This window comes from Sapajus apella, unplaced genomic scaffold, assembly GCF_009761245.1.
Source record: "Sapajus apella isolate SASKATOON/1434 unplaced genomic scaffold, GSC_monkey_1.0 scaffold19, whole genome shotgun sequence".
In the NCBI taxonomy this organism is placed as follows: domain Eukaryota; kingdom Metazoa; phylum Chordata; class Mammalia; order Primates; family Cebidae; genus Sapajus; species Sapajus apella.
The window spans coordinates 3,704,335-3,729,028 of record NW_022436959.1 but is presented as its reverse complement, the minus strand read 5'-3'; the positions used below and the strand labels follow the sequence as shown (position 1 = coordinate 3,729,028).

Here is a 24,694-nt window from a genome sequence, read left to right as displayed (position 1 = left end):
GCATTTCATGTTTAAGCTGCTGTCTTATCTATGTCCTTGACTTCATTAACATTCTTACAAATATGTGTCTACACATTTGGCCTAGAAGGCTTCATTCTAGCCTTAAATCTATATTTTATGTGTTTTATAGACTACCTCAATTTACATTGTCTTTTCAACAAATCTATACATTCTAAGTTTGTTACCATCTTATTCAACCCTTTTTTAGCCAGCAGTAGATAACTATTTGCTAGATTTGCATAACATTTATAATAAGGAAATGAATAATGACTACTCTGAGCATCTCTTATGTTCTTGGCACCTTTGCAATGCTATCTCTATCTTTGTAATCACCCTGCAAGGTAATTGCTCTTAGACTCATAATATAGGTGAACAAATTGAAGTTATGTAGGTAGTTTGTGCATGATTTTATAAGCCTTAAGTGGCAAAATTAGGATTCAAACACAAGACTCTTTAAGGCAGTTATATGCTTAATGTCTGCAAAGTTCCAAGGGGGCTTTAAAGCTGGAAGCCAGATTAACATGGAGATGTGAAACCCAACTCTTTAGCTCAGATATGAAGCTCTCTCAATTGATAAATAAAAACTTTTGTTTTAAATAGAGAAGAAATTTTAAGGTCAGATCTTGGATAGTGAGACTGGCAAAAATGAATCTTCTGTATGAACTACGTATTAACATGACATTCTGGAAGGTGCTCTGAAGGACATGAATAAAAAGCTGATACAGACCCTGAGCTCAGAAACATTTAATGTAGTTGGGGAAATGAAATAGAAACACATTATATAAGAGAATCATATACTGTCATTTATAATTAACTTCTAGTTAGGCGTTCTTAATCTGAACCTCCCAGACTCCTAGGACAGTACTGATCAGTCTTTTAACAGGGTATCTATGAGCCTCTACATTTGAGACGATATGAGTGTCTACACATTTCTTCAGATTCTCAAAGAGCTCTGTGACCTCAGCTAGTTAACAAGTTTCCAAGATGCTGTGGGAAAAGAAATGGTGTTGAAGCCACAGTGGCTTGGGTTGGATTCCACTTTTACAACTATTGGCCAAGTCACCATGGGCAACAAGGCAACTGCTTCAAACTCATTGCTAAAAAATTAGGGTATGAATATACAATGTGTACAGACATAGTGAGGATGGAAGGGGATAGTAAGGATGAAAGGGAATACTGAAAATACGGAAAGCATCTGACATGGTACTTGGCAGACACTAGTTATTTTATACTAGCCATGTTGGCTGTTGCTAAGTGTACTAGTTACCCATGGCTGCAGATGACAAATTACCACTCACTTACTGGCTTAATACAGCACAAATGTATTGTCTTACAGTTCTGGAGGTCAGAAGTCTGAAAAGGGTCTCAGTTTGCTAAAATCAAGGTGTGAGCAGGGCTGTGTTCCTTCTGAGTGCCTTAGGGGAGAGAATTCTTTTTCTTTGCCCCTTTTCCAGCTTCTGAAAGTTGCCCGCATTCCTTGGCTCCTGACCAATTCCTCCTGCTTCAAACTTGTAAACAGTAGGTTGATTCCCTTTCACACTATAAGGCCCATGCATCTGCCTTCCTCTTTCTCTAAGGGCCCTTGTGAATACATTCACCCCTTTCAGAAGCTCCCTTCTTGGGTCAGCTGATTAGCAACCTTAATTCCATTTGCAAATTTAATTCCTTCTTGCCATGTAAATAACAGTTACAGATTCTGGGCATTAGGACGTGGACATGTTTGGGGGCAATTATTCTGGCTATCACTCTTGGTCACATTAGGCATTAGAGGTAAGTATTTTTCTCATGTCGTTCTGATTCTCATTTAGCTTTTTGATTTTGACAGTAATTTTTGGTGGGGTAGCTTATCTCTATTCAAATGGAGAGATTGGGCTTCCATAGAGTTAAATTTCTCAGCTAGCTTTCTTGGTATCAGACATAGTTCTCCCATAATGTTCCTGACTTTACAAAATTTTTTCCTAATAGTCTCTTTGTTCTGAGAACATTCATTCATTATTCAGTTAATTGAGTAGGCACAACTCTTTTGGTTACCAGCTGTATGTGTCATTCCACTTAATTATTTTAGTAAGTTCAGTGTGAGCAATGTTTTTTCACCAAAATGTGTTCTCAAATTAATTAACTCATTCATTCAACAAATATTTATTGATACATGAGATATATGATATGTGTTATACCATAATACTTTTAGAGTAATTAAAAAATGAATCCATGTATTACATATATACCATTATGTGTTGCTTAATGGTAGGAATATATTATGAAAAGTGCATCATTAGGTGATTTTGCTGTTGAACATCACAGAGTGCACTTACACATACCTAGGCTAAATAGCACACACTATTGCTCCTAGGCTACAAACCTGTACAGTACAAACACTGTAAGCAATGATAACACAATGGCAAGTATTTTTGTATCTAAATACATCCAAACATAGAAAAGCTACAGTAAAAATACAGTATAATAATATTACGGGACCACTGTCACTCATGTGGTTTGTTGTTGATGGAAATGTCATTATGAGGTGCATGACTATCCTTAGACCCTCCTGTATACACGGCAGTGTGCCAGGCACTGAGGAGTACACATAAAACTTACACATAAGGAGTTTAAGGTCTGGCTTAGGAGTTAAGAATACGTAAAAACTATAAGCTAAGGAAGAAAATGATTTATAAGCAGGCTATGAGTTTGGTACACCATATTTTTGACCCCTAAAAAGAAAAACATAGTGTGACTACAAGATAGAGTATTTGAGATTAAGACTGTCCCAGAACATCTGGGCTATGTGGTCAATTTTGCTTTTGGAATTTAGAGGAAATAGACGACTTTGGCTGAGGCACCAGGGGCGTTGCTGTGGGAAGCTGGCATTGGGCCGAGAGCTGAAGGGTATGTGTGCTGTGAATTGTGGGGGACTGCTGGGCAGGCACTGGCCACTGCAGGACCCAGGTGAGGGCGGCAGCACTGGACTCCATGGCAGAGGCCTGGACGGTAGCCCTGGCTGTGGGTTTGGATGTGTTTTCGATGAGATCTTGTAGTTAGGAACTGTTTCCTTTGTTTGCTGTTTTGTTTCAAGTTGGTGAGCTCATGGAATTATGGAAACTATCTGAAAGCAAATTCATAACAGTTAACAGTGTACCTACACAATATTTCTTCAAATGAGTTTTTTAATGTACAGATCGATTACTATTTCTGGTGGATTATAGGTTGGTAGAAAGTGACCTACTCCTCTCTTTTCCACCCCCATTCCCATAGGTGTTAGATTGTTTCCCATTTAAGAGGCCAAGTATGTTAAATTTTATAGGCACCCAGGTGCCATTTGGTGGATCATGTGTTGACCCTTATGTCTCTTGTGGGCCAACAGCTGTCAGTGACATTCTGTGCAAGGCAAGGGGCTCCTGAAAGCAGACGTCCGGGTCCTTCTGGGTCACACCACAGCCTCTTTTTGCCAGAGGCCTCTATCACTGTTCAGGCAGAGCCTAGATGGCCTTTCTTGATTCTTCACCCAAGCTTGGCATCATCACGACATTTACTTTTCTGGGGTTCCCTGGATTCCCTGCATGACACAGAGACCCCAGAATCCTATGGGGCCTGTTTCCCTGAAGTTTGAGCTGAAAAGGTTTAGGCTTCCTTAAGGTTAGAGCATTATTTTTGGAAATGCAGCGATCCATGTAGTAGCAAAGTATGATGAGTTGGAGAGACTGCTCTTTTTGCCAAAGTAATGGACTGAGGATAGAAGTTCCATTCTATGCTTTCAAAGTGAAAAACATTTTAAAGACTGGAGACTCTTATGACATGTAAAGTAAAAAATAGAAAATCAAATTTCATGTACAAGATTATCTTAACTATGTTCAAATAAATACATGCACAAAATTATAAACTGGCTGTTTCTTGGTGGCAGAAGCATGAATAATGCTTTTTTCCCCCTTCCTTATGTTTTTATGTTTTTGTTTTGTTGTGTTTGGGGGGAGTAGGGTTAGAGTTTGCTCAATTTCTTATTTTTTTTATAACGTGATTGTATAATTTTCCCTTAATTTTCTTTGACAGATGTTTTGAAAATAGACACTGCTCTCAGAAGAAAGGGATTTCATTAGAATAAATATGTCCACAGCGTAAATAAATGTACCTGATGTGGTTAGGAGAACAGTATCTTGCTATAATTTCAGAGGCAGTGTGACTCTCTTATTTCTTATAGCAATCTTACTAAGGTATGGGACATCAAAGTGATATGCCTTAATCCAGTATTTTTAAAACTTTTAAAGCAACTATCTACTCCAAAAGTATACAGTCTTTGTAAACAATGAAATGTAAGTGTAAATAATAACGCAAATACACATAAACAAGAAAGAAGAAATGCCACACGTACTTCTATTACCTTAGAGAAAAAACACACACTCTTATCCGGTTTTGTACACTTCTGATCTTTTTCTCCCGCTTTACCTGTGCATTTGTATTCATGTGTTGAAAATAACTCAACACAAAAATGAGATCTAATGATTTGACCTACAAGACTATGAAAAAATGTGCCACCAGTGATAAGCTGGTAACTTTCTCTCCATCCTCTGACTTATGCATATTCAAACAAGGTTAGTTTCAGGATGGTCTGTTTCTGTAGCCTCCCTCCCTGCTCCTGTCACACCAAGCTTTCCAAAAGAGTGTGACCGGACATCTGGACATGTTGGACTGAAGCTTATTTTTCTGGGTCCATTGGAAAAAAATTATGTGAGGATGCTAGGTTCATTTTTGTCCCCTAAGTGCTCTGTTCTTAAGCCTTTTCCTTTTGCAGCCAGGCAGATTCTTGTAATACTGAGAATTCTCACTTGCAGACATTCTCTAGTGCATGTGTTCACTGCGCCTGGCGGGATCTGGCATAGGAATCTTGAGGTGCCAGGAAAAAGGGCCAAGGTTTCAAAATTATTTTAGCTCATGATACAAATGTCCCCAAATACAACACATAATTCTCAGGCATCTTCACAGTCAGGATATTTTTTTGGCCTCTTTGATATGGATGTCACATAGAAAAATCATCCTGATTTCCAAACCCTTCCCTTCCGTAAGTTAGGGCCTCCTGAAAAATATCTTTCCTGACAGCCCCGTACACACATGATTTCCCTTGCCCAGAGTCTCCCTGGATGTTCTTCATTGCTTCCTGCCCAGCTATGAGCAATCTCAGGCTTCCCCAGGGTCATTTGAGGCAGTAGATCTGTTGCTTCTATGAGGACTTGCTTTGTCATGTAATTGGCCTTATCTACAAGTACCCACAGTTTGACTCCTAAAAACAAAACAAAAAATAACAAGTCAAAAACAGAAAAACATAAGAAAGAAAATCGTGTCCTTTTTGGTTCTTCCACCAAGGAATAACCACTATTTTCAATTTTGGGGTGTGTATGTTTTGGTGGGGGGAGGTTTGTGTATTTATTTTAACATGGTTAAGATTATCTTGTACATAGAGTTTTGTTTTCGATTTTTCACTTAACATGCCGTAAGCATTTCCTCAGTTACAAAGATTATTTACAAACTTTTTCAGTGACTAGACCATTCATAGTTCATTTTATGGATTCTACTACAAAGTGCTTAGCTGTTTGTTTAATCTGGGAGACAATCTAAATACCAACTTTCTGATAATACATCCATGATAAGCAGGCATGTGGAAGAGTGTTAGGGTGTGTGATGAGTTCTGCAAATGTTAGTTATTAGTGCTTTGATTGATGATAATTTTAATGTAATTGTTGTCCCTGGTACAAGGAGAAAGAAGATTGCCACAGGAAAGTGTGGGCATCAGGCATGGGCATTCCCTGTGCCTGCCCCCCATTGAGAATGGACTTCCTCAGGGGTATAATTTCAAAATTTTAGGAAGTGCTGTGGCCTTCCAAGCTGAGGTCCATCTGTTGCATGCTCAAAAGCTCAAAAATATTGGTTGGTCTGGGCGCTCTTGCTGAAAAGGTGGAGTTAGGTACCTGGAAAAGTCCTTCTCTTGGATTGGATGCATCTGGTTTTCAGGTTACTATGTATTCCTTTTTGTGGCACATGTTGGTATTACTTCTGAGCTATCATTCTCCAGATGCCACTTGGAGTCCCAAATAACTGCCTTGTTCTCTGTCAACCAAAAGGTGACATTTTCATGGCCAGGGAGAGAGAATGTGGGGGAAATGTGGGATAGGATGATTTTGGAAGTAATCACATGGAGAAAGGACTCGTAAGTGCAATATGAAGACGTTAGATAAGTGGAAACTAGTTGAGGAGATACAGAATCAGGAAGGTGGGGAGAGAATAAAATGTGAAGCAACACATGGTATAAAACTGGGGTCAGAAGAAAAAGCAACCAAGAAAAGGAGAAGAAAGGAACAGAGAGGGAGGATAAATTCGAGTATTACCACTGAGCTTTCAAATTGTGTCTCTCCCACTTACTTCTTTCACCCTCCACCCCGAGGAGTGCCTTTTATATATTCTTTAAAGTATTTATTCATTGAAATTCTCATAAATGCCGAAACTTTTTCTTTTATAGTCTTTATTAAATATTGACAAGGAACACTGGTTTAGAACAAGAAAGTAATTTATTAAATTCCAAATGTATGTGCTTTGTATGGAATCATATGAAATTAACATATAAAATGACATAATATATCATAACATAAAGCAACATTACTCTCCAAACACTTTAGAAATTAAAAGCAAATGTTTGCGTTGGATCCCGTTTGTCCTATCAGATCAGTTGGCACATCCTTCTTCTGTCTTGACTCAATCCTTCCCTTAGATATTCTGAGCAATTACTTGTATGACATTTTCTTATTCTTGACCTGGTACTTTTTATTCTGGCCATTATTCTTGACCTGGTGATTATTCTAGTCTTGACTGGAAATTGTGCTTGTTATTACAGATTTTTTAAAAAAATTATTTGGGCTAATATCTCTAAATGGATTCCTCATTTCCTGGTTGTTTCATGCCTTTTTGAAAACAGATAAGATACATTGACATGCAGAACATACCAACGCCAAGTTTTGTTTTAAAAAAGAAACAATATTTACTTTTCTATAAAAATCTTTGGGCAGCCCCAAAGTGTAAAATTTTACTTTGATCTCATAAGCATTTGAATTAATTATATTTCAGAATGATGACTCTATTGGAATTTCTTAACTGTATTAAATTACATTTTGTAGCTTATTTTTTATCCCATTTTTGATCTTGGTTCTTAGATCAAAATATGGGAATTTCTAGAAAACATGTAAAGACTATCTGTAAATATTATCAGTAATTTGTTTCCTGACACTATTAAACATGTATCTGTTTGGCAATTCTATTGACCTGTCCTAGGTAATACATGGGTATTGAATATCACAGTTTTCCTTAAGAACATGGGAAACATTTAGCATAAAGTGTGTCTAATTTTTTTGAATTAGTTAAATGAAAATCATGCTAATGTCTTGGGGTATTATCATTTATGTTGCTGCCCTTTGTTTATTTATATACTGACTTTGCTCTTGTGTGTGTGGATGATGCAGTAAGGCCAGTTCTTATCTCAGTTCAGTTTCTTCATTCCTTACGTTTAGACCATGGAAGCACACCAAGGCTACAAAATAGGTATGCTTTGAAACTTCAGAGGTGTTTAAATAACTTTCAAGTATAAAAGCACCAGAAGTATTCTATGAGTATTCTATGAGGTTTGGCACAAACCTTTAAAAACGACCACTTTTTTTTTTTTAATTGATTTCCCTTAGTGCATCTCTGCTAAGGCCCTCCCTTACCCGGCAGGTGCCCCTGATTTCTCTGTGAATCCTTGCCTTGGATTGTGACCCGGATTTTGTCTCTCACTCCTCCGCAGAGCCCGGCGTTTGCACGGTGTTTGGAGATCCCCACTACAACACTTTTGACGGTCGGACATTTAACTTTCAGGGGACGTGTCAGTACGTTTTGACAAAAGACTGCTCCTCCCCTGCCTCGCCCTTCCAGGTGCTGGTGAAGAACGACGCCCGCCGGACGCGCTCCTTCTCGTGGACCAAGTCGGTGGAGCTGGTGCTGGGCGAGAGCAGGGTCAGCCTGCAGCAGCACCTCACCGTGCGCTGGAACGGCTCGCGCATCGCGCTCCCCTGCCGCACGCCGCACTTCCACATCGACCTGGATGGCTACCTCTTGAAAGTGACCACCAAAGCAGGTGGGGCGTCTGTGGCCTCCCTCTTGCTCTAACCTCCGCCTCACTTACCATCTCAGCAGCACTGCTCGGTTAGAGTGCTCAGGAGATGTAGTTCTTCCTCCGAGGAAATACCCAAGGCAGAGCCAGGTTCCAACTGTGGGACTTGCCTCATCACCCCCCACTCACAGGGAAGGCACATCCTGAAGATGCCACAAACAGCTGGAGACATTTGCACCATATGGAGTCGTGCAGTTGGATGCCAGTCCCATCAGCCTTGCAATCTTCTCACATCCAGGACCTTTCCATCCTCTGCCTAAAAGTAGCAGTTGTACTCTCCACATAACCCCTCTCTCAAGTTTTGTTGCTCTTTTAGGCCATCGATGCCCAGCTTGCAATTGTCAGTGCCACCCAGCTCAGCCAGCTATGTGCAGTTTCACATCTGTGAGAAATAATGTTACTGTGTTAGCGTCTGTCCAAGACTTTGCAGTGGAGTCCTCAAAAGCAAACGGCTTAGTATCAGTGATGCTCAAAAGAAACGTAAATGTCCACAGCAGAAGGGCTTGTTCTTGCAGACTCTGGTATGCAGGAGTAGCCATATCCGACGTGGCTGTTCTGTGTCACCCAGGCCCCCTCTCTCTCAGCAGCCCACGGTGCTGTAGACTCACTGGTCTCTGCCTTTCTACTCCAAGAGCTGGTATATTCCCCCTTGGGCCAAACTATTTTTGACTGCCAGTGGTCTATGAGGCTCAAATTCTTGTCTGTTATTTGTTACCTAAGAAAGGCATTTTAGAAGCAGAACTCAGTTCTTCAGTAGCAGCCCCAGAGCATCATTTCAGCTCATTTTCATATTTTGTTATATCATGTATGGTTCCTTCTGTGGTACCTTTGGTTAATACATATCTTTTGTCAGTTGGATATTGCACTGCCTTTCCTCTGGCATACTCTATTTTTTTTAAAGCATGATACTTTTAAGGAAATCAGTTATCTCTTGCTGTTTGCGTTGATAAGAATTTAACAAATGTGAAAGTGTCAATTTGGTCCCCATTTCTTTAGGCAATGAAACATCTGATAAAGCAGGCACTTTTCAGGGACTATAGAGACTGTTTCTACCATACCTTCAGAACCCTGGTAATTGCTTCAATTCGAGCCAAAATGTATTTTGATCAGTTGATTTGAGCTTATGAAATGCCAGCTTAGCTAAGCAAAGGCGAGAAACCAAGAAGCAGCACAAGGAGCTTTTAGTTAGAGAGTATAACATGTTTTCAGTGACAGAATGTTAAGTATTAATGTACTGGAACATTTTATCAAGGGGGAAAGATTTCTATTCTTTATTTCACAGTTGTGAGAGGTCTACTCATTCAAGTTTAGAGGGATTAGTCCTGCTTAGAAAATTCACACACCTGCTATTATATCCAAAAGATGTGGCACTCTGTAAATGTAGGCCCCAAGTCATTCCTTTCAAGGAGGCAACGTTTTATGGCTCCCTGTAAAGTGTGCCTAAGATGACCCATTATTACACAGCACTAATTAAAAGCACCTTGACTATTTGCAAGCTAGCTGAACACAATAGATTCTACTGATATGGAAATTACTAGTCAACCACAGCCTGGTTCTCAAAGAAATCTTGAGGTAAATCTTACAGTAACATGGAGAAAGAGGAAGATTACTAACAGCCTAAAAGGTTCAATATTGTTTCATTCACAGCTGACACAACCTTATGGAATAAATGTACTCTTTACAAAGATTCCAGGTTATAAAAATGAGCAAAAGAATGAGGCTGCTAAGAGAATACTAACAGATCCTAAATGCCATGATTAGATTAGTGACTTTAACTGTTCTATGCCTTGAACTCAGTTTTACATTTAAAATTTTTTTTTTCCATCTCTCTTTCCACGATGCAAGTCATTTTCATGGCACTCAATACCCAGCTGAACAATTTCCTGTAGCACACGAATCTCACAAGCCCTCTGCTTCCTAGAGAAGATTTCTATTCCTCTGGGCATTGAACTTGCTTTACACTTACTCTCTGAATGAAACAATTCTATTTCCAGACAATAGTGTTTTCCACCCTGGTTTATCCGTCTCAGTTTGAGCTACCCTTTAGGGATATTTTCTTTTTTACCACCTATGGATTATCTATTTAAAATATTATAGCATTTCCTTTGAGTGTCCTTCCATAGATTTTTAAAAAAATTATAAGCTCATGTGATCAAAGGGTACTTTCTTCAAAATAGCAACTTAAATCAGGCCTGCAGCTGGACGATGGGAGTTGGGGAGGAATGGCTCTTCCACCCTTCGGTTTATGTACTTCTCACTTACGATGGGATCATTTGGCAGGGTAGCACAGGTGGCTGTGAAGCTTGGGTGGAATTAGGCTATAGTTGCTTAGCTAATATAACAAGGGGGGTAGGACAAGGCTTAGTAGCTCGAGAGAGCATTGCCCACTTTCAACACACACCTCCACCCCAACTTTGGACACTTAGCAAATAATTTAAAAATATTTCCTTTCTGCCATCTGCTCACTTCATCAGCTTTACCCGAAAGAATTAAATCACATGTACCTGAAAGCATTAGCACATGGGGAACATGGCTTTTTACTTTATTTTTGGTAGAGCTTTACGCTTGGTGAACCCAGAGAATGTAGACTACCTTGCCCTTTCTTTGGTGTAGAATCTGAATAGAAAAACTAATCAATTTGTAAACCTCGCTATGGTATAGCTACAAATTTTGCACCTCTTCTCTCCTTTTTGCACCTCCTCTCTCCTTTCAGTGGACAACAGCAAAAGCAACAATAACAACCAGAAAATAAACAATGCAAAACAACAATATCCACAATATTAAACAACAACCGCAAAAAAACCCAACTAGTGGTCTGGAGCCAGGTCACACATATGAAAGGGGAAGAACAAGTTGGTAAAGCATTCACTGGTAAGAAGGGAAAATTGGATGGCCCTTCCTGCAGTGGAAGGAATGTGGCTGCTGCTTGCATCCCCAGATGAGACATATGCTTCAGCTTTAGCCTTCTGATTCTGCCAGTTATTTCTACCCAATTTCCCATGCAGAGAATGGAGAAACTCATCCCAGCTGCAGGAAGGACTGTGCCCAGCCTCTCAAACCCTTCCATGATGTTTAAATCTCATAAGATGCCTATTTAAAATATTATTTGGAAGAACAATTCCCTCAATGATAACTTATTAAGGTTTTTTTTTTCCTTTCACTACTGTAATCTACTTTGTATGGATTCTGCTCATGTAGAGTGTAAAAATATCCATGCAAACTCATATGTAAATGATATAGCAAGACAAAGGCTTCTGTAGTAGAATAATTCATCCCTTCACAATGTGAAGCCTAGCATTAGTCTGTGAAAAATCTTCTTAATGTTATAGTAACATGGAGAAAGAGGAAGACAGTAGAGTGAATTATAAATTATTCTCTTACTTTGGGGATCGTGTTTTAGGAGAGATATCACGAGTTTTGAGAAGGGTTTACTGGAAAAACGACAATCTGCATCTTTCAAAGTGTATGGACCACCAATCCACTGCAAAGAAAGAACACAGTCATTCACTGTGAGTTGAATTCCCATGAACTCAGTTGTCCAAAGTCTCAAATTGAGTATATCATTGTCAGTAGTAAAGACTTTGGAACTCCCTGGGGTGTACATTCTCAACCATTTGTGGTGCTTAGAAGAACAGTATTTGCCTGCTGTCTAGGAAAGAGATTTGTAGTTTGGAAAATTTTGCAACGTGGAAAACCTTCAGAATTATGCTGTAAAAGTTAAACTTTGTATGGAATTGATTTTCTCCCCTCATTTTTCTTGCTGGGCAGATGCCTGGCTACAGGCTTGTGAGGTCAAGTTTCTTCAATACCTGACAGAGTGTGTTACAAATCACCTTATAGTTTGCTTGTCTTCTTTCAAAATGGTTGTTTCAGTATCTTGATGAGCATGAAACTTACAGTGTCTTTGGCTTCACAGATTCAGTGTATCAAGGTTACCAGAGTAATTCATTTATTTACTGAGTACATACTGTGTGCTAGATGATGTGTTAGATGATAGAGTATGAAGAAATAGAATTCATTTTCTTTGATAGTTGTGGTTGACAGAGTTGACAGTTTTCTCACAGAGATCCACATGGGAGGTCAGCCTGGTCTTTGGGTTTCTAGCAGCATGTCCCTTCTCTCATACCTGGTCCCATCACTGTCTTCTCCTTATCAAAGTATTTCCCAAAGAGACTTTCCTATGACTCTCCTTCTTCTTTATCTAAGTCTATTTAATTTCTTTTCTGAACTCAGGCTCTTCTCTCAGTCAAGAAATCTCTTAAATTTTCTTTGGTCTAAGCATGCTTCTATTTCTACCATTGGCCATAGAGTGATTTCCTTAGGGGTCTTTCCATTTATTTCTTGAGAAGTCCAGTTTTAGACCACAGGTTATTCTACCAGTATTTCTCTTTGAAGTAACTCTTGTGACAGTTGTGTGACCTACTCATAGGAATGCTGTCAGCCTTCTCTCCTCTTTGACTGTATCCAAGCTTAGAGTATATTGGCTTAAGAGTCTTACCTCTGGGTATTTCTTCCTGATCTTCCACACATCACCCCGATGTTGCTGCCTTATGCCAATTTCATATCTAGACAAGATCCTCTCTCTCTTCCCTCCCCTGCTCCCTCCCACTGTTTCTCCTGTCCCATTACCACCTCATCTTCCAACTTCTGAACATTTGCTCATCAGCTTAATCTTGGTCTTTCAGGAACAAAACCAAAGGCTTTTAGGAGGAAAGTCATTTTGCACTTTCCAGCACCTCAAAGCAGGCAAAATGAAAAATGTTTTTGTCAGGATCACAAGAGGAAAGATTTAAAAAAAAATACACACAACTGGGCACAATGGCTCATGCCTGTAATCCTAGCACTGCAGGAGGCCAAGGTGGGTGGATTGCCTGAGCTCAGGAGTTTGAGACCAGCCTGGGCAACGTGGTGAAACCCCATCTCTACTAAGACACAAAAAAATTAGCTGAGTGTGGTGGTTTGCACCTGTAATCCCAGCTCCTTGGAGGCTGAGGCAGGAGAATTGCTTGAACCCACAAGGTGGAGGTTGCAGTGAGCCGAGATCGTGCCACTGCACTCCAGCCTGGGTGACAGAGCAAGACTCCACCTCAAACAAACAAACAAAACCAGAACATACGTACATGGGGGAAAGGGGGCAGAGACCATTCTGTTAAAAAGAGGCTTCCTCTGTGGGCGCCATTCTTTGGAGACAGAGACAGTGAATAAGGAGAAGTCCCAGGGCCGAAATACACATTGATCCACTGTAGATGTTTCTTGGTGTCCATGCCACAGGTGGCCACTTGCATTCACTTGTACAGAGTTCACCCATTCATTGGGGAGGCTCGGGCACTGCCAGGGTGTTCCCAGATTAGTAATAAAACACACATTTGAGACATGAACAAAAACTCTGGTTAGAAAAGTTTGTCATTTGTTTTGGGTTGAACCTCAGAAGACTTTTCAGGAAAGTCTCTCCTTTCTCTTATGGATGGTATCTTCACACACAGTGTGAGAGTAGATATGAAAGCATTTCTTCTTGACCTTCTAGTCAGATGTATCTATGCTGTGTGACAACATCACCTGGCTGTTCTACCTGTGACATAAAAATTCCACCATTCAGAAGGGTCATTGGCCAGTGTGGCTCCTGGAAGTCTTGGACCAGCATGTCTGGAGATATATGCATGCTTTCAGACAATTCCTTCAACATTTTAAATAGTCAGCTTAGCAAACCAAGAAAGGTCTAAGTTCTCCACATTCTGGAGTAAAGAGAGTTTCCTGGATGAACCAGCAGTACTGGCCTGCTGATGTATGCACAAGAAGAACGCTTGTCCGTGGCCTGATATCCTCCAACATCACCTGAAATGTTGAAGCTTTTGAGGAAATCCAAAACAGAGGCCCGAGGGATAGAGGTTGGAAGGGTTTCACAACAGATCAAACCCAGGAAATGTTAATCAAACAGTGTCCATTCCTCAGGAATGATTGTAAAATAATGAGGGAGCAATGTTTTCATTGTATCAGTCTTGCCTTTGAAGGGGATATATATTCAGAAACTACATATTGATTGCTTTAATAATATCATTATAGGAAATAATTTGGAAATTTTCCTTGGGCATTGGGGGAATAATTATGTGATGGAATTTCTGGCTGTAAATAATCACATTAAAAAACAATCATCTTTGTTTTTTTTTTCCATTTGCACATTATAGTAGTCATTAGATAAATGAATACATGATTTGAACCAACACAATTACTTTAGGAAAAGGGAAAAAAATAAACCTTAGGGTAGGATGGTCAAGGGATAGTCATCTATAGGTCAAACCAGGCTATACAGGATGTTTTCAGGACAAACTTTATATAGTTTAAGAATTCTAAGCCCCAACCAGCAAATGACTCTCATAATTTCACATGTTACCCACTATGGTGTGATTAAGAGGTAACCAAGAATTTGGACAGATCCTTGGTGTTACTTGTTGGATAGTCAGTCGTATGTTCTGTGTCAGGATGTATACATTTGGGAATTATTAGTGGATTAATGTGTGGTTGACTTCCTTTTTCTCTCTTCCTCCTCCAGGCTTGGAAATATCCTGGGATGGAGACAGTTTTGTAGAAGTCATGGCTGCCCCACAGCTCAAGGGCAAGCTCTGCGGTCTTTGTGGCAACTACAATGGACATAAACGTGATGACTTAATTGGTGGAGATGGAAACTTCAAATTTGATGTGGATGACTTTGCTGAGTCTTGGAGAGTGGAGTCCAATGAGTTCTGCAACAGGCCTCAGAGAAAGCCAGTGCCTGAGCTGTGTCAAGGGACGGTGAAGGTAAAGCTCCGGGCCCATCGAGAATGCCAGAAGCTCAAATCCTGGGAGTTTCAGACCTGCCACTCAACTGTGGACTATGCCACTTTCTACCGGTAAGTACAGTGTTCTGGGGGATGGGTTTGGGTTGCAGACCAAGAATAGGCTTGACCTTGGAACATAACATAGTATATGAAATCTCTTGCTGTGCAGGGCAAAGTATCAAAACCCAGGGTAGACATCTTCTTGCTGTTCAGCAGCTGATCTCATCTGTGAGTCAGCCCCATTTTATGTCCCAAATTGGGAAACTCCAAGAGGTATTTCAGAGTGATGTCCTCTAGGCAATTCCATGCTTTTATAGGTGTGCAGCTTTACTGGAAAGCTGGCTACACTGCAGGGTTTTTCCAGGTGTTAGCTTGACTCCAAGATTGAGGATGGCTTCTCAAATTCTGGCCTAAACCACAGTAGTACAGGGCAGAGCTGGTTCCCCTAAATGGAACCTCAAGTTACTTGGCTGCCTTTGAGTGTTTGGATGAGTCTGGTTATTCCACCTGAGGAAGAGTTTAGGTATGCCTTAGGGTCTAGTCCAAATCAAATATGCACGTGGAAAAGAAGGAAGCAAAACGAGGATTCTTTGGATCTTGGCCAACTGTGAGACTGCATGTCCAGAGTCCGAGGACAGTAGAAACAGGGCTGCAGGACGGAGGGAGGAAGGACTCTTATTAAGAATCAGGACGTCATGACCTTTTCTAACTCTGTTTAACCCCCTTCCACGCAAAGCAACTGGTTACAAAGGAGACTTGGATTTGACTTCCAGGCTGCAAGGTTGCATTTCTGAGTAGGTGTGTTTGGCCTGGGTGTACTTCCATTTGCTACACAATGCCATGGGTTCAAGAGCTATGGCTGCCTATAATTTTAACCACTGCGGGTGTGGGAAGAAACACAAGATGAACACAGCCCAGAAGGCCTTGTTTAAGTGATTTGCCTGTGCCTCTTAAAATTAGAAAACTCCTGTGGTCTGAAGCCACAGAGAGGTTATTTTTGCTCTTTAATTGCCTCCAGTTTATTTCCCCTAGTTCTCATTAAATATGATTTTTTTATTTGATCTTTGGACATAAAAGATAAAGTTCTATAAAGGCAGCTTGAAGTGGAAAAAAGACTGTCTCTGTCATCACAAATCCCCAAACATGGCTGCATGTGCCAAACCATTTGGCTCCAAGTCATGGGTTTAGCTCCTTCAAGCCATTTTCCTGTTGTAATTTGAATTCCCTGGGTTCCCTTCTTTCTCCTCCCTGCACCCCCTAGACTGACCTCTTGTCCAGTGAAACTGGGGGATCTTAACAGGAGGCTTTGCAGTGAGTTAAGCAGCTAATAGAGAAACATGGTTTTATGTGAAATCTAAATACCCTCACTTGAAGGTCTGAAGGAAAGCAGTAGAATATAGCAACTAAGAACTTTGTGGTGCCCAGAACTCGAAATCCAGCCTGGCTGTGCAACTTGAAACAAAGACCTAAGCTCTCTAAGCCTCAGCTTACTTATCTGTGAAGTGGGGATAATAAAAGAACCTACCTTGAAGAGTCGCCATCCAGATTTAGTAAGATTATGAACATGAATGCATGTGCTTAACACAATGCCTGCACACAGCCACTGCTCTATAATTGCTGCCACCATTCCCTCCATGATTAATTAAATAATGAAGAAAAGTAAGGTCTCTTCTGGAAGCTCCCCTATCCTGTTTGCAAATTTGGATTGGACCCTTCTCTGCTTAAAATAGAATGGAAAGGCTATGCTTCTCCTGGGGCCCAGCAGTCTATGTCTTTGATTTTTATCCCATTTCAAAAGAACGTATTGAAAATAAAAATTGGAGAGCAGGCCTGCAGAGGTTAGTTCCTTTTTTTTTGAAATTCTATGTCTTTTGCCTTTGGCGATTTGTTTAGTGTCGTGATTTCCAGACTGCAACAGAAATATGATGAGTGCTTCAATAGACGTTATGAATGACGACTTGGACATTTATGAAAAAAGAGCTTTAGATTCCTAAGGTGGCCAGGCAGATGCTCCCCTTTTGCCCTTAATTATTCTACAGCAGCTACAATGGAGGACGCTTATTTGTGTAAACGGCTTGATGCCCTGAGTTGAGCAGCTCCTGAGAATATTTGTGGGATCCTTGTGCATGGAGATTTAGAGGCCAGGATGTGGTGGGAAGCAGGCTTGTGCTCTCCTGACTAGTGTCATGGTGTCATGGCAGAGTGCCCTTCCACAGCAGGCCACTTCTTCCTGGAAAGGGTGAAGGAGCTCAGGAAGGAGAGCTGGGCAATTTTGCCTGCTCCACCCCCAGCTGGTGACCTCACAGCCCAACAGGATGATGCACCTTCATGCATCGCAAAGGAAAAATGGTCAGTGTTGGCTAGATCCTGTTTCTCCCCCTTATATCCAAGTACATGTGTGGCAGGAGAAGAAAATAAACAAGGTGCAACATGGAAAGATAATTCTCTTCTCAGGGGAGCTCCAGAAGGGACCTAACCTCAAGGTTTGTAGGAGATTTTATGGAGCAGTGGACTGAGAGTGAGCTGTGGGGAGGGGGACAGCAAGGTGGACCCAAGCCCAACTCTGCTTGAATCTAGCAGTATGCCCTGCTTGAGTTGAGCAGTGTGCCCTGGTGCCTAGCTGAGTTCAAGATCTTTATCAAAAGAACTGATACACAGTAACTACCTGGCAGGATTGCTTCTCTGAGGACTGAGGCCAGTGGGCTGCAGCACTAGCACACAGTAGGTGGGCAATCCTGGCACAGAGCATGCTGCTGTCCCATGTCCCTTCCTTTCCATGGAGAACCTCACCCCTGGCTTGGCCGTGTACCTTTCTGGTTGTCCATGTCTTCTCCTGATGTCATCACCGAGGACTGATTAGATAAATTCCCACTGATGAATCTGTGGAACACTCTCAAAATGAACTGTTTCTCTTTTGTGATACTTCTGCCAGGTAGTGTAAGTGATGATTGCATTACAATGGTTTAAAAAGCTATTGTTTTTTGTCTTATGAGAATGTCATGTGTTCATTGTACTTGTAAATAATGTTGAAAAAGGTAAAAGCAATCACATGACTTCCCACACATGTAAATTTTTTCCTGTACATTTGATACAATTGGTGGAATTTCTAAAATGAACCCAAAAGTATACTCAGATCTGTGGCTGTAACACATTTTTTGAGTCCTTACAGGTCTAAAGAGACTTGCCTTGATATCATGGATGGTCATATAGGTTACATACATCAACTGCATTGGAATTTGATTTCTTTTCCCCTCCATCCAAAAAATATCTGCATTTTCCTTTAAGGACAAAGAATAAAATAGTGTAACACACCCAAATAACCTTCTGAGCACCACTGTCTTGTAACAAAGGGAAAGGAAATGCAAAGAGAGTATTTTTTTCTGAGAAAATGCTACCCATTTTGGGTTTCCTTAATCTTATAACAAATTCCACAGGGAAATTCTCTGATAATTATGAGGTAGTGCTTCTTATAAGGTCAAAATAATAATTATAATTTATCTGAATTAGGTTTTACTTTTGAAATGTCTATGGTTTATTTTATTCAATTAATTTATTTATTTTGAGACAAAGTCTTGCTCTGTCGCTCAGTCTGGAGTGCAGTGGCACCATCTCAGCTCACTGCACCCTCTGCCTCTCTGGTTCAAGCCCTTCTCGTGTCTCAGCCTCCCACATAGCTGGGATTATAAGTGTCCACCACCATGCATGGCTAATCTTTGCATTTTTAGTAGAAACAGGGTTTTACCATGTTGGCCAGGAGATCTCAAATTCCTAACCTCAGGTGATCCACCTTCCTCAGCCTCCCAAAATGCCGGGATTACAGGTGTGAGCCACTGCACCTGCCCTGAAATGTCTATGGTTTATAACTCCTATTTTATTTTGGTCTTTTACTCAATTTAACATTTTAATAGTAAACTGTCCATTGTCTAAGTACTTGATAAACTACCGCTTTGTAAATGAAAGAAAAATTACTGCATAGTAATCAATATTTTTTTTATTTTATTTTTTCTGTTTAGGGAAACTTTTTAAGCTTCACAAATCAATTTGACCCATTTTGGCTAATTTGGCATAAAAATTTGACATATAATTAAGCTCTTTTTAATCAGCATATGTTGCTTTAATTAACTAACTGAATATGTTTGGGTGCAAAATAATTTAGTTACCAACTGCAGAAAAGTTTTAACTAAATGTATTGATAACACACATCAAGTCTTAGCTTTGCTAATTGATTTATCAAATTAGATAATCCTTTTTAATAAGGTTTTGCATTATCTCTTATTATTGTGTTACAGATAAATTCCCAGGAGCTAGAGAAGCAGTATATTGTCTAACTACCTGGAAAAATTAATGTAAAGCTTTTCTTAGATTATATTTGGATTCAAATGTAGGCTACCTCGAAGAGAAAAAGTGTTGAGTGTGTTTTTGTTTTCTTTCTCCTTTCTTATATCTTCATGTCTCTCCTCCAGACTCATGTTGCTTCTCTCTTCATGCCCCAGATGCCAACTGAGCAATCCAAGAGGAATAGGCAAACTCCCACCACAAAGGCTCTCTGGAGATCCTTAGTGGCCAGTATCAAGCCCACCTTCCCGCTGTGGACTTAGGCCACAGAACAGGACCAGCCCCGGGCAGCCAGGGGTACAGAGAGTGGTCAGAAGATGAGCTAGGGCTTCATGGGCCAACTGGGGAAAGAAATAGTCTTTTATTCTTTGTGTCTATGAAATCCCAGCAATGGACTTTTTCCCTAACTCAGACTCACATCTTGGAAGAAAGTATAACTTGCAAGTAAGTATAACTTGCCCACAAAGCAGAACTCTTAAGTCAGGGCAGGACTGCATTTCAGAGAAGTCAGAAAAATAAATGTGAAGTGCAGTGAAGCACAGACATTTAGAGACCACAGTCATCTCAGGACTGTTTTTCTCTCTGCACTCTCCTTGATGGGGTATAATTCACCAGAGCAAAAACCCTGTTCACTTGTTCAGTTTTGGAAAGTGTCTGGGGATTCCCAGTCTAGGAAATGTTCTTTTCCTTCCATGCAGTGGTTTTTACAGCTGTAAGGAATTGAAGCCATGCCAGAGGATTCACAGATGTGTCCTTTCCTGTTGAGGTACTGGGAGGTAGGAGGTGGGAGGTCGTGCAGGAGAACACTGGAACTCTGACAGGACCATGGTGTTGGATATACTGGGATCCTGGGACTGCCAGTGGCTTCCTTCCAGGGGAAGATCACAGACTTCCTCAATGACCCACTTTGTGTGTTATTACAAAGGAAACTAATCACTTACTATAAAGCAAGAAAATATATACAGGCAAGGGGTACAGACTTTATGTGTTTGTGTATGAGAAAAATCATATAAACCTAAGTGCTATTCTATAATTAAAATCAAGTCAATTTCCCCTACTTCAAAGAACAACATGCTTGAAACATTTTTGTTTACATCTTTTAATGACTTGTCAAGAACTGCCATTAGAGATAGGGTCCTAAATCAAATGAGATGTTTCATTTTAAAGTGTGATGTTATATGCCTTACTTTTATTTTTCCTTGGCAGACTCAACTATTAAGTCACACTGAATTCATAATTAAGGTACGCTGACACCAGGTAGCAGCTGACACCAGGTGGCAGTAGACACTGCAGTTGTATTACTTACCAGACTTCGGCCCCCTTAAAAGTCTCTTTTTTTTCTTCACTGTATCTAAATACACAATGAACTGCCTCTGAGTTCATGTCATTCTCCTGCCTCCCTAAGATGCCTTCACTTTCTACATTGATTTAACCCATTTATGCCTAGTGTTCAATTTTTGGAATGCTAAGCACGTAGGAGTTATTTCTATCCTACTGCTCAAAGTCATCACCAAGGTCTGATTGCAAAAATTTAAAAAATTGCAACCTCAGGCATAAATTAAGCTGAAGACACAGCTCCAGTTTCATCCTAGCTTTTGGAAAATGTTCTTTCTTAGGTTTTTAGTTATTCCAATTATGTTCATTATCATTTAACTCATGTTTTATGTTGCACTGCTGTCTTCTTTCTCCAGCATTGGATTTTAAGTTCTCTGAGGAATGGAGAATCTCTTCCTTTTTGACCCTTTTGTATTTCACCCAGCACCACCCCTAGAAGGGCTGCTCTTCCTAGCCTGCCTCTCATTGGCATCCTCTCTGATCTCCTTGTGACTTTTGCTATCCCCAATTCTGAGTTCATCTTAGGTCTTTATCCCCATGCTCAATTATACACTTACTGTCAGAGTATGCACACTTTTCTGTCTTTTCATGTAATAAACTGGTCAGACTGAGTAGAGTCTTTGGTCCACCTTTGATGCTCCAAGTGTTGTGAGCAGTTCTTATTGCACAAGTCTGTTTGTGACTGCCAATGGCAGGCATGATGACCCATCTGAATCTCCATCTACCTCTGTCTATTTGTAATTCACATGTCTCCTGGATGCCCTTGTTCCTCTTCTAACCCTCAGATAGTGTTTGGCCTTGTCATCTTCTTATGAAATACTTGAATCCACAGATGTTTCTGCTCTGACCTCTCTCGGCTTGTCTGAGGACCTCAAGCTAGCCTCCACTTGTATGGTGTTGCAACAACTGGACCTCCAATGGCATGACTAATCCTTTGCCCTGGCCTCACTCAGCAATTTGCCTAATAGTCACATCCCTTTTGCCTTGTCATTGGCTCTGAGCCTTCTGTTAGGCTGGACTCAAAGTTTTGTGGCGAGTTCCCCTCAATCTTTCATTCGTTCTTCTTCGTCTCACCCACAAGTAGGCTTTTCTTTGCTTGATCCATCCAAATCACCCAAAATTAGGATCTTAAATAGCTTTCTAGCAACCTGGATTTTAGCTTCAAAATGTGGTTGGTCCAATTTTCTTGGAACCAAAGTAAAAAGAAAGACATGAGTTCACTCAGAAAGGTATGAGAATGTATAGAAAATCATTTTATCAAAGTCTAAAATCCTCTTACATTTAATTTTTCATCTTGAAGAGAGACAAATACTATTCTGTTAACAAAGAAAACTGTTCATGTCTTCACAGATAGATTAACCTTTGTGGAGGGATTGGGTCAACTGTGTAGTTAGTCAACTTCAAAGTTAGAGAGAGCACAGTCCACACAGGACTACTCTCACTTCTGACACAAGTTTAGAGTGATCCTAGAGCACTCTCAGGGTCAGCAATTTGCTAGAAGGAACTCATCAAGTGGTAATACTCATGGGTATGATTTATACTTATGTGATAGGAAAAGGATATAATCAGAAGAGATGCATAAGGCAGAATGGAGAAATGTCTAAACGTGGAGCTCCTGCTGTCATCACCTTGTGGCATCATGGTGTTAACTCCTCTTGTCCACAATATCCACTGGGTATTGCCGACCAGGGATGTTCACCCAAGCCTTTGGTAGTTCAGAGTCTTTATTGGAACCCAATCACATGCAACCTGCATGGATGACCTTATTGTCTAGTCTCTGTTGGAGGTGTAATATGCTAATACTTTTGGTCTTCAATTTCTTTAGATGTTGGAACTGTTATTGTGTGCTCCAAAGCCCCATACTAAATCTTATTGTTAGACTCTCTAGTAACCAAATGCATCAGGCAAAAAACACACTCCTGTCATGCAGGACATTCCAGGGGCGTCAAGATTGTCTCTCTGTAGCCAAAAGCAGAGGGCAAGACCAGACTCTATTTGGGGAAGGTTAATTCTTGACTGTATAACCTTCCTAGCTCAAAGTTAAATGCCAGTTTGATTTGATTTTATATATTTAGCTTTAAGTTTATTTTAATCATAAACATCCTGGAATTTTATAGTGTTTCTTTTCAGAAAATTACATTCTGAGATGCAACTGGAGGCTTTCAAGTACAGATTTGAATGAGTGTCTTTGTAGCAGGTAAAATACTAATTATTTTGTAGCATCTTTCTTGGCTGCTTAGGGGACTTCTTGATTACTTCTTAGCAAGCAGGAGGCAGAATGGTGTAACTTAATTATATTTTCATTGTTTATGGGTATAAAGACATTTGTATGCATGAGAATGAGGCTGACATGAGTAGTGTTTTCCTCATTTTACTGTGGAGCTAATTGAGGCACTGTGAGGGGAAGGGACTCATTCCAGGCCACCGGTGCAGCTGAACAGCCAGCCTGACAGGCACACCTGGTCTGGGGGCTCCATCCGAGAACTTGGCAAGAGCAGCCAAAGCCGCTTCCAGATTCTTTCACTGTCCACTCAGGTTTCCAAATATTCTGCTGTGCCATGAACTCTCAGAGGAGGAGTTTATCAGTTATTTAATTCATTCCTTTTAAAAACTTTCAGCTGAACACCTTCTATGAGCTAGGTTCTGTTGTAGGCATGGTGATTTGAGACTTAACAAGAGAGACAAAGCTCTTCCTTCAGAAAATCATAGCCTAGTGTGGGCAGACAGGTATGCATGAGAAATAAGCCATTCCTGATTGCAAGAAGAGTAATGGAGGGAATAGGGTAGTGTGATGGGGTGGGTGTGGGAGTGCCTGATTTTGAGGTAAACGGACAGGAAAAGACTGTGTGGGGAGCTCTCCCTTGAGTGGAACATGCCCCCTGAGAAGAGCCAGTGAGGAGGCAGGCAGGGAGCAGCAGGTCCCACACTGGACAGGGCAAGGCCTACCATGACTGTTACTTTTAGAAAAGCATCAGTACAATGGTACAAATGAGTATGGTGCAGGCGTCAAGTAGGCTTTGCAATCAGACTGCCTGGGTCAACTCTGAGCTCCTTCACTTATAAGCCCTTGCTGCCAAGCAGGTGAGTTCACCCATTGAATCCCCTGATAACTCCCCCATGAAGGGGATACTGAGAGGACCTACGCATTGCTATGAGGGTTTGTGTGAGGACTGCATCAGTCGCTCCAGATACAGCACTCATCCAGGCCTGGTACAGAGCAAATGCTCAGTCAAGGTCAATTTCATTATTAATATTATTTTATTATAGAAGCCTGTTCTATCGGGTGTTTAGAATGTCCTAGGCCGTCTAGTGCCCGTACTTGAAGAAGTTTTCTTATTTTGAATGGTCATTTCTAGACTTATTCAGAATAACTTGGTCATTTCTAGACTCATTCAGAATAACAGAAGTCTGTTCTATGGGGTGTTCACAACGTCCTACGCCATCTGGTGCCAGTACTTGAAGAAGTTTTCTTCTTTATCTTACATGGTCATTTCTAGACTCATTCAGAATAACTTCTTACAGTTCTGGGCAGAAATTGATACTGTTTCCTAAAATGAAACACACACACACACACACACACACACACACACACACACACACAAATACTTTGGAGTGAGTTAAAATTTCCATAATGCACTTTTTATAAATTATTTCAATGGATAAGATTGAACCAAAGGGGAAGGTGCAGAAAGGATCATTAATTCCATAAGATGAATATACAACTCTGAACTTGAAAAATAATAAACTCATCCTCAATGTGCTTTACGGGGGGGAGGGTGGCGGTTGGTTGAGAAGGAGTTCAAGTGTCTTATTTTGTTGTTTGTAAGGGTAGAGTTCAGGCTGTAGGAAAAGAAGAAACTCATGACAAATTTTTTTGATGCCATTCTTCTTTGCTTTTGTAAACAGTAAAATGAAAATGATTTAATTTTATGTGATAATTCAAAGTTATGTTTGGGTGTCAAATGCTGTTAGAACCACCTTTCCTAGGAGACCTTTGAAAGGGGGAAATTTTTTTGAGATCTCCTTGCTATTT

General features: G+C 40.5%; 1 protein-coding gene across 1 annotated transcript in view; it reads left to right on the top strand.

Annotated features, from left to right (window-relative positions):
• The window catches only part of BMPER (BMP binding endothelial regulator), a 237,154-nt gene that overhangs the window by 152,776 nt on the left and 59,684 nt on the right, over nt 1–24,694 (top strand). The window contains exons 12-13 of the mRNA XM_032286821.1: nt 7,814–8,143; nt 14,727–15,063. Of these exons, the coding sequence (XP_032142712.1) occupies nt 7,814–8,143; nt 14,727–15,063 (667 nt within the window). The remainder of the gene's footprint in view (nt 1–7,813; nt 8,144–14,726; nt 15,064–24,694) is intronic.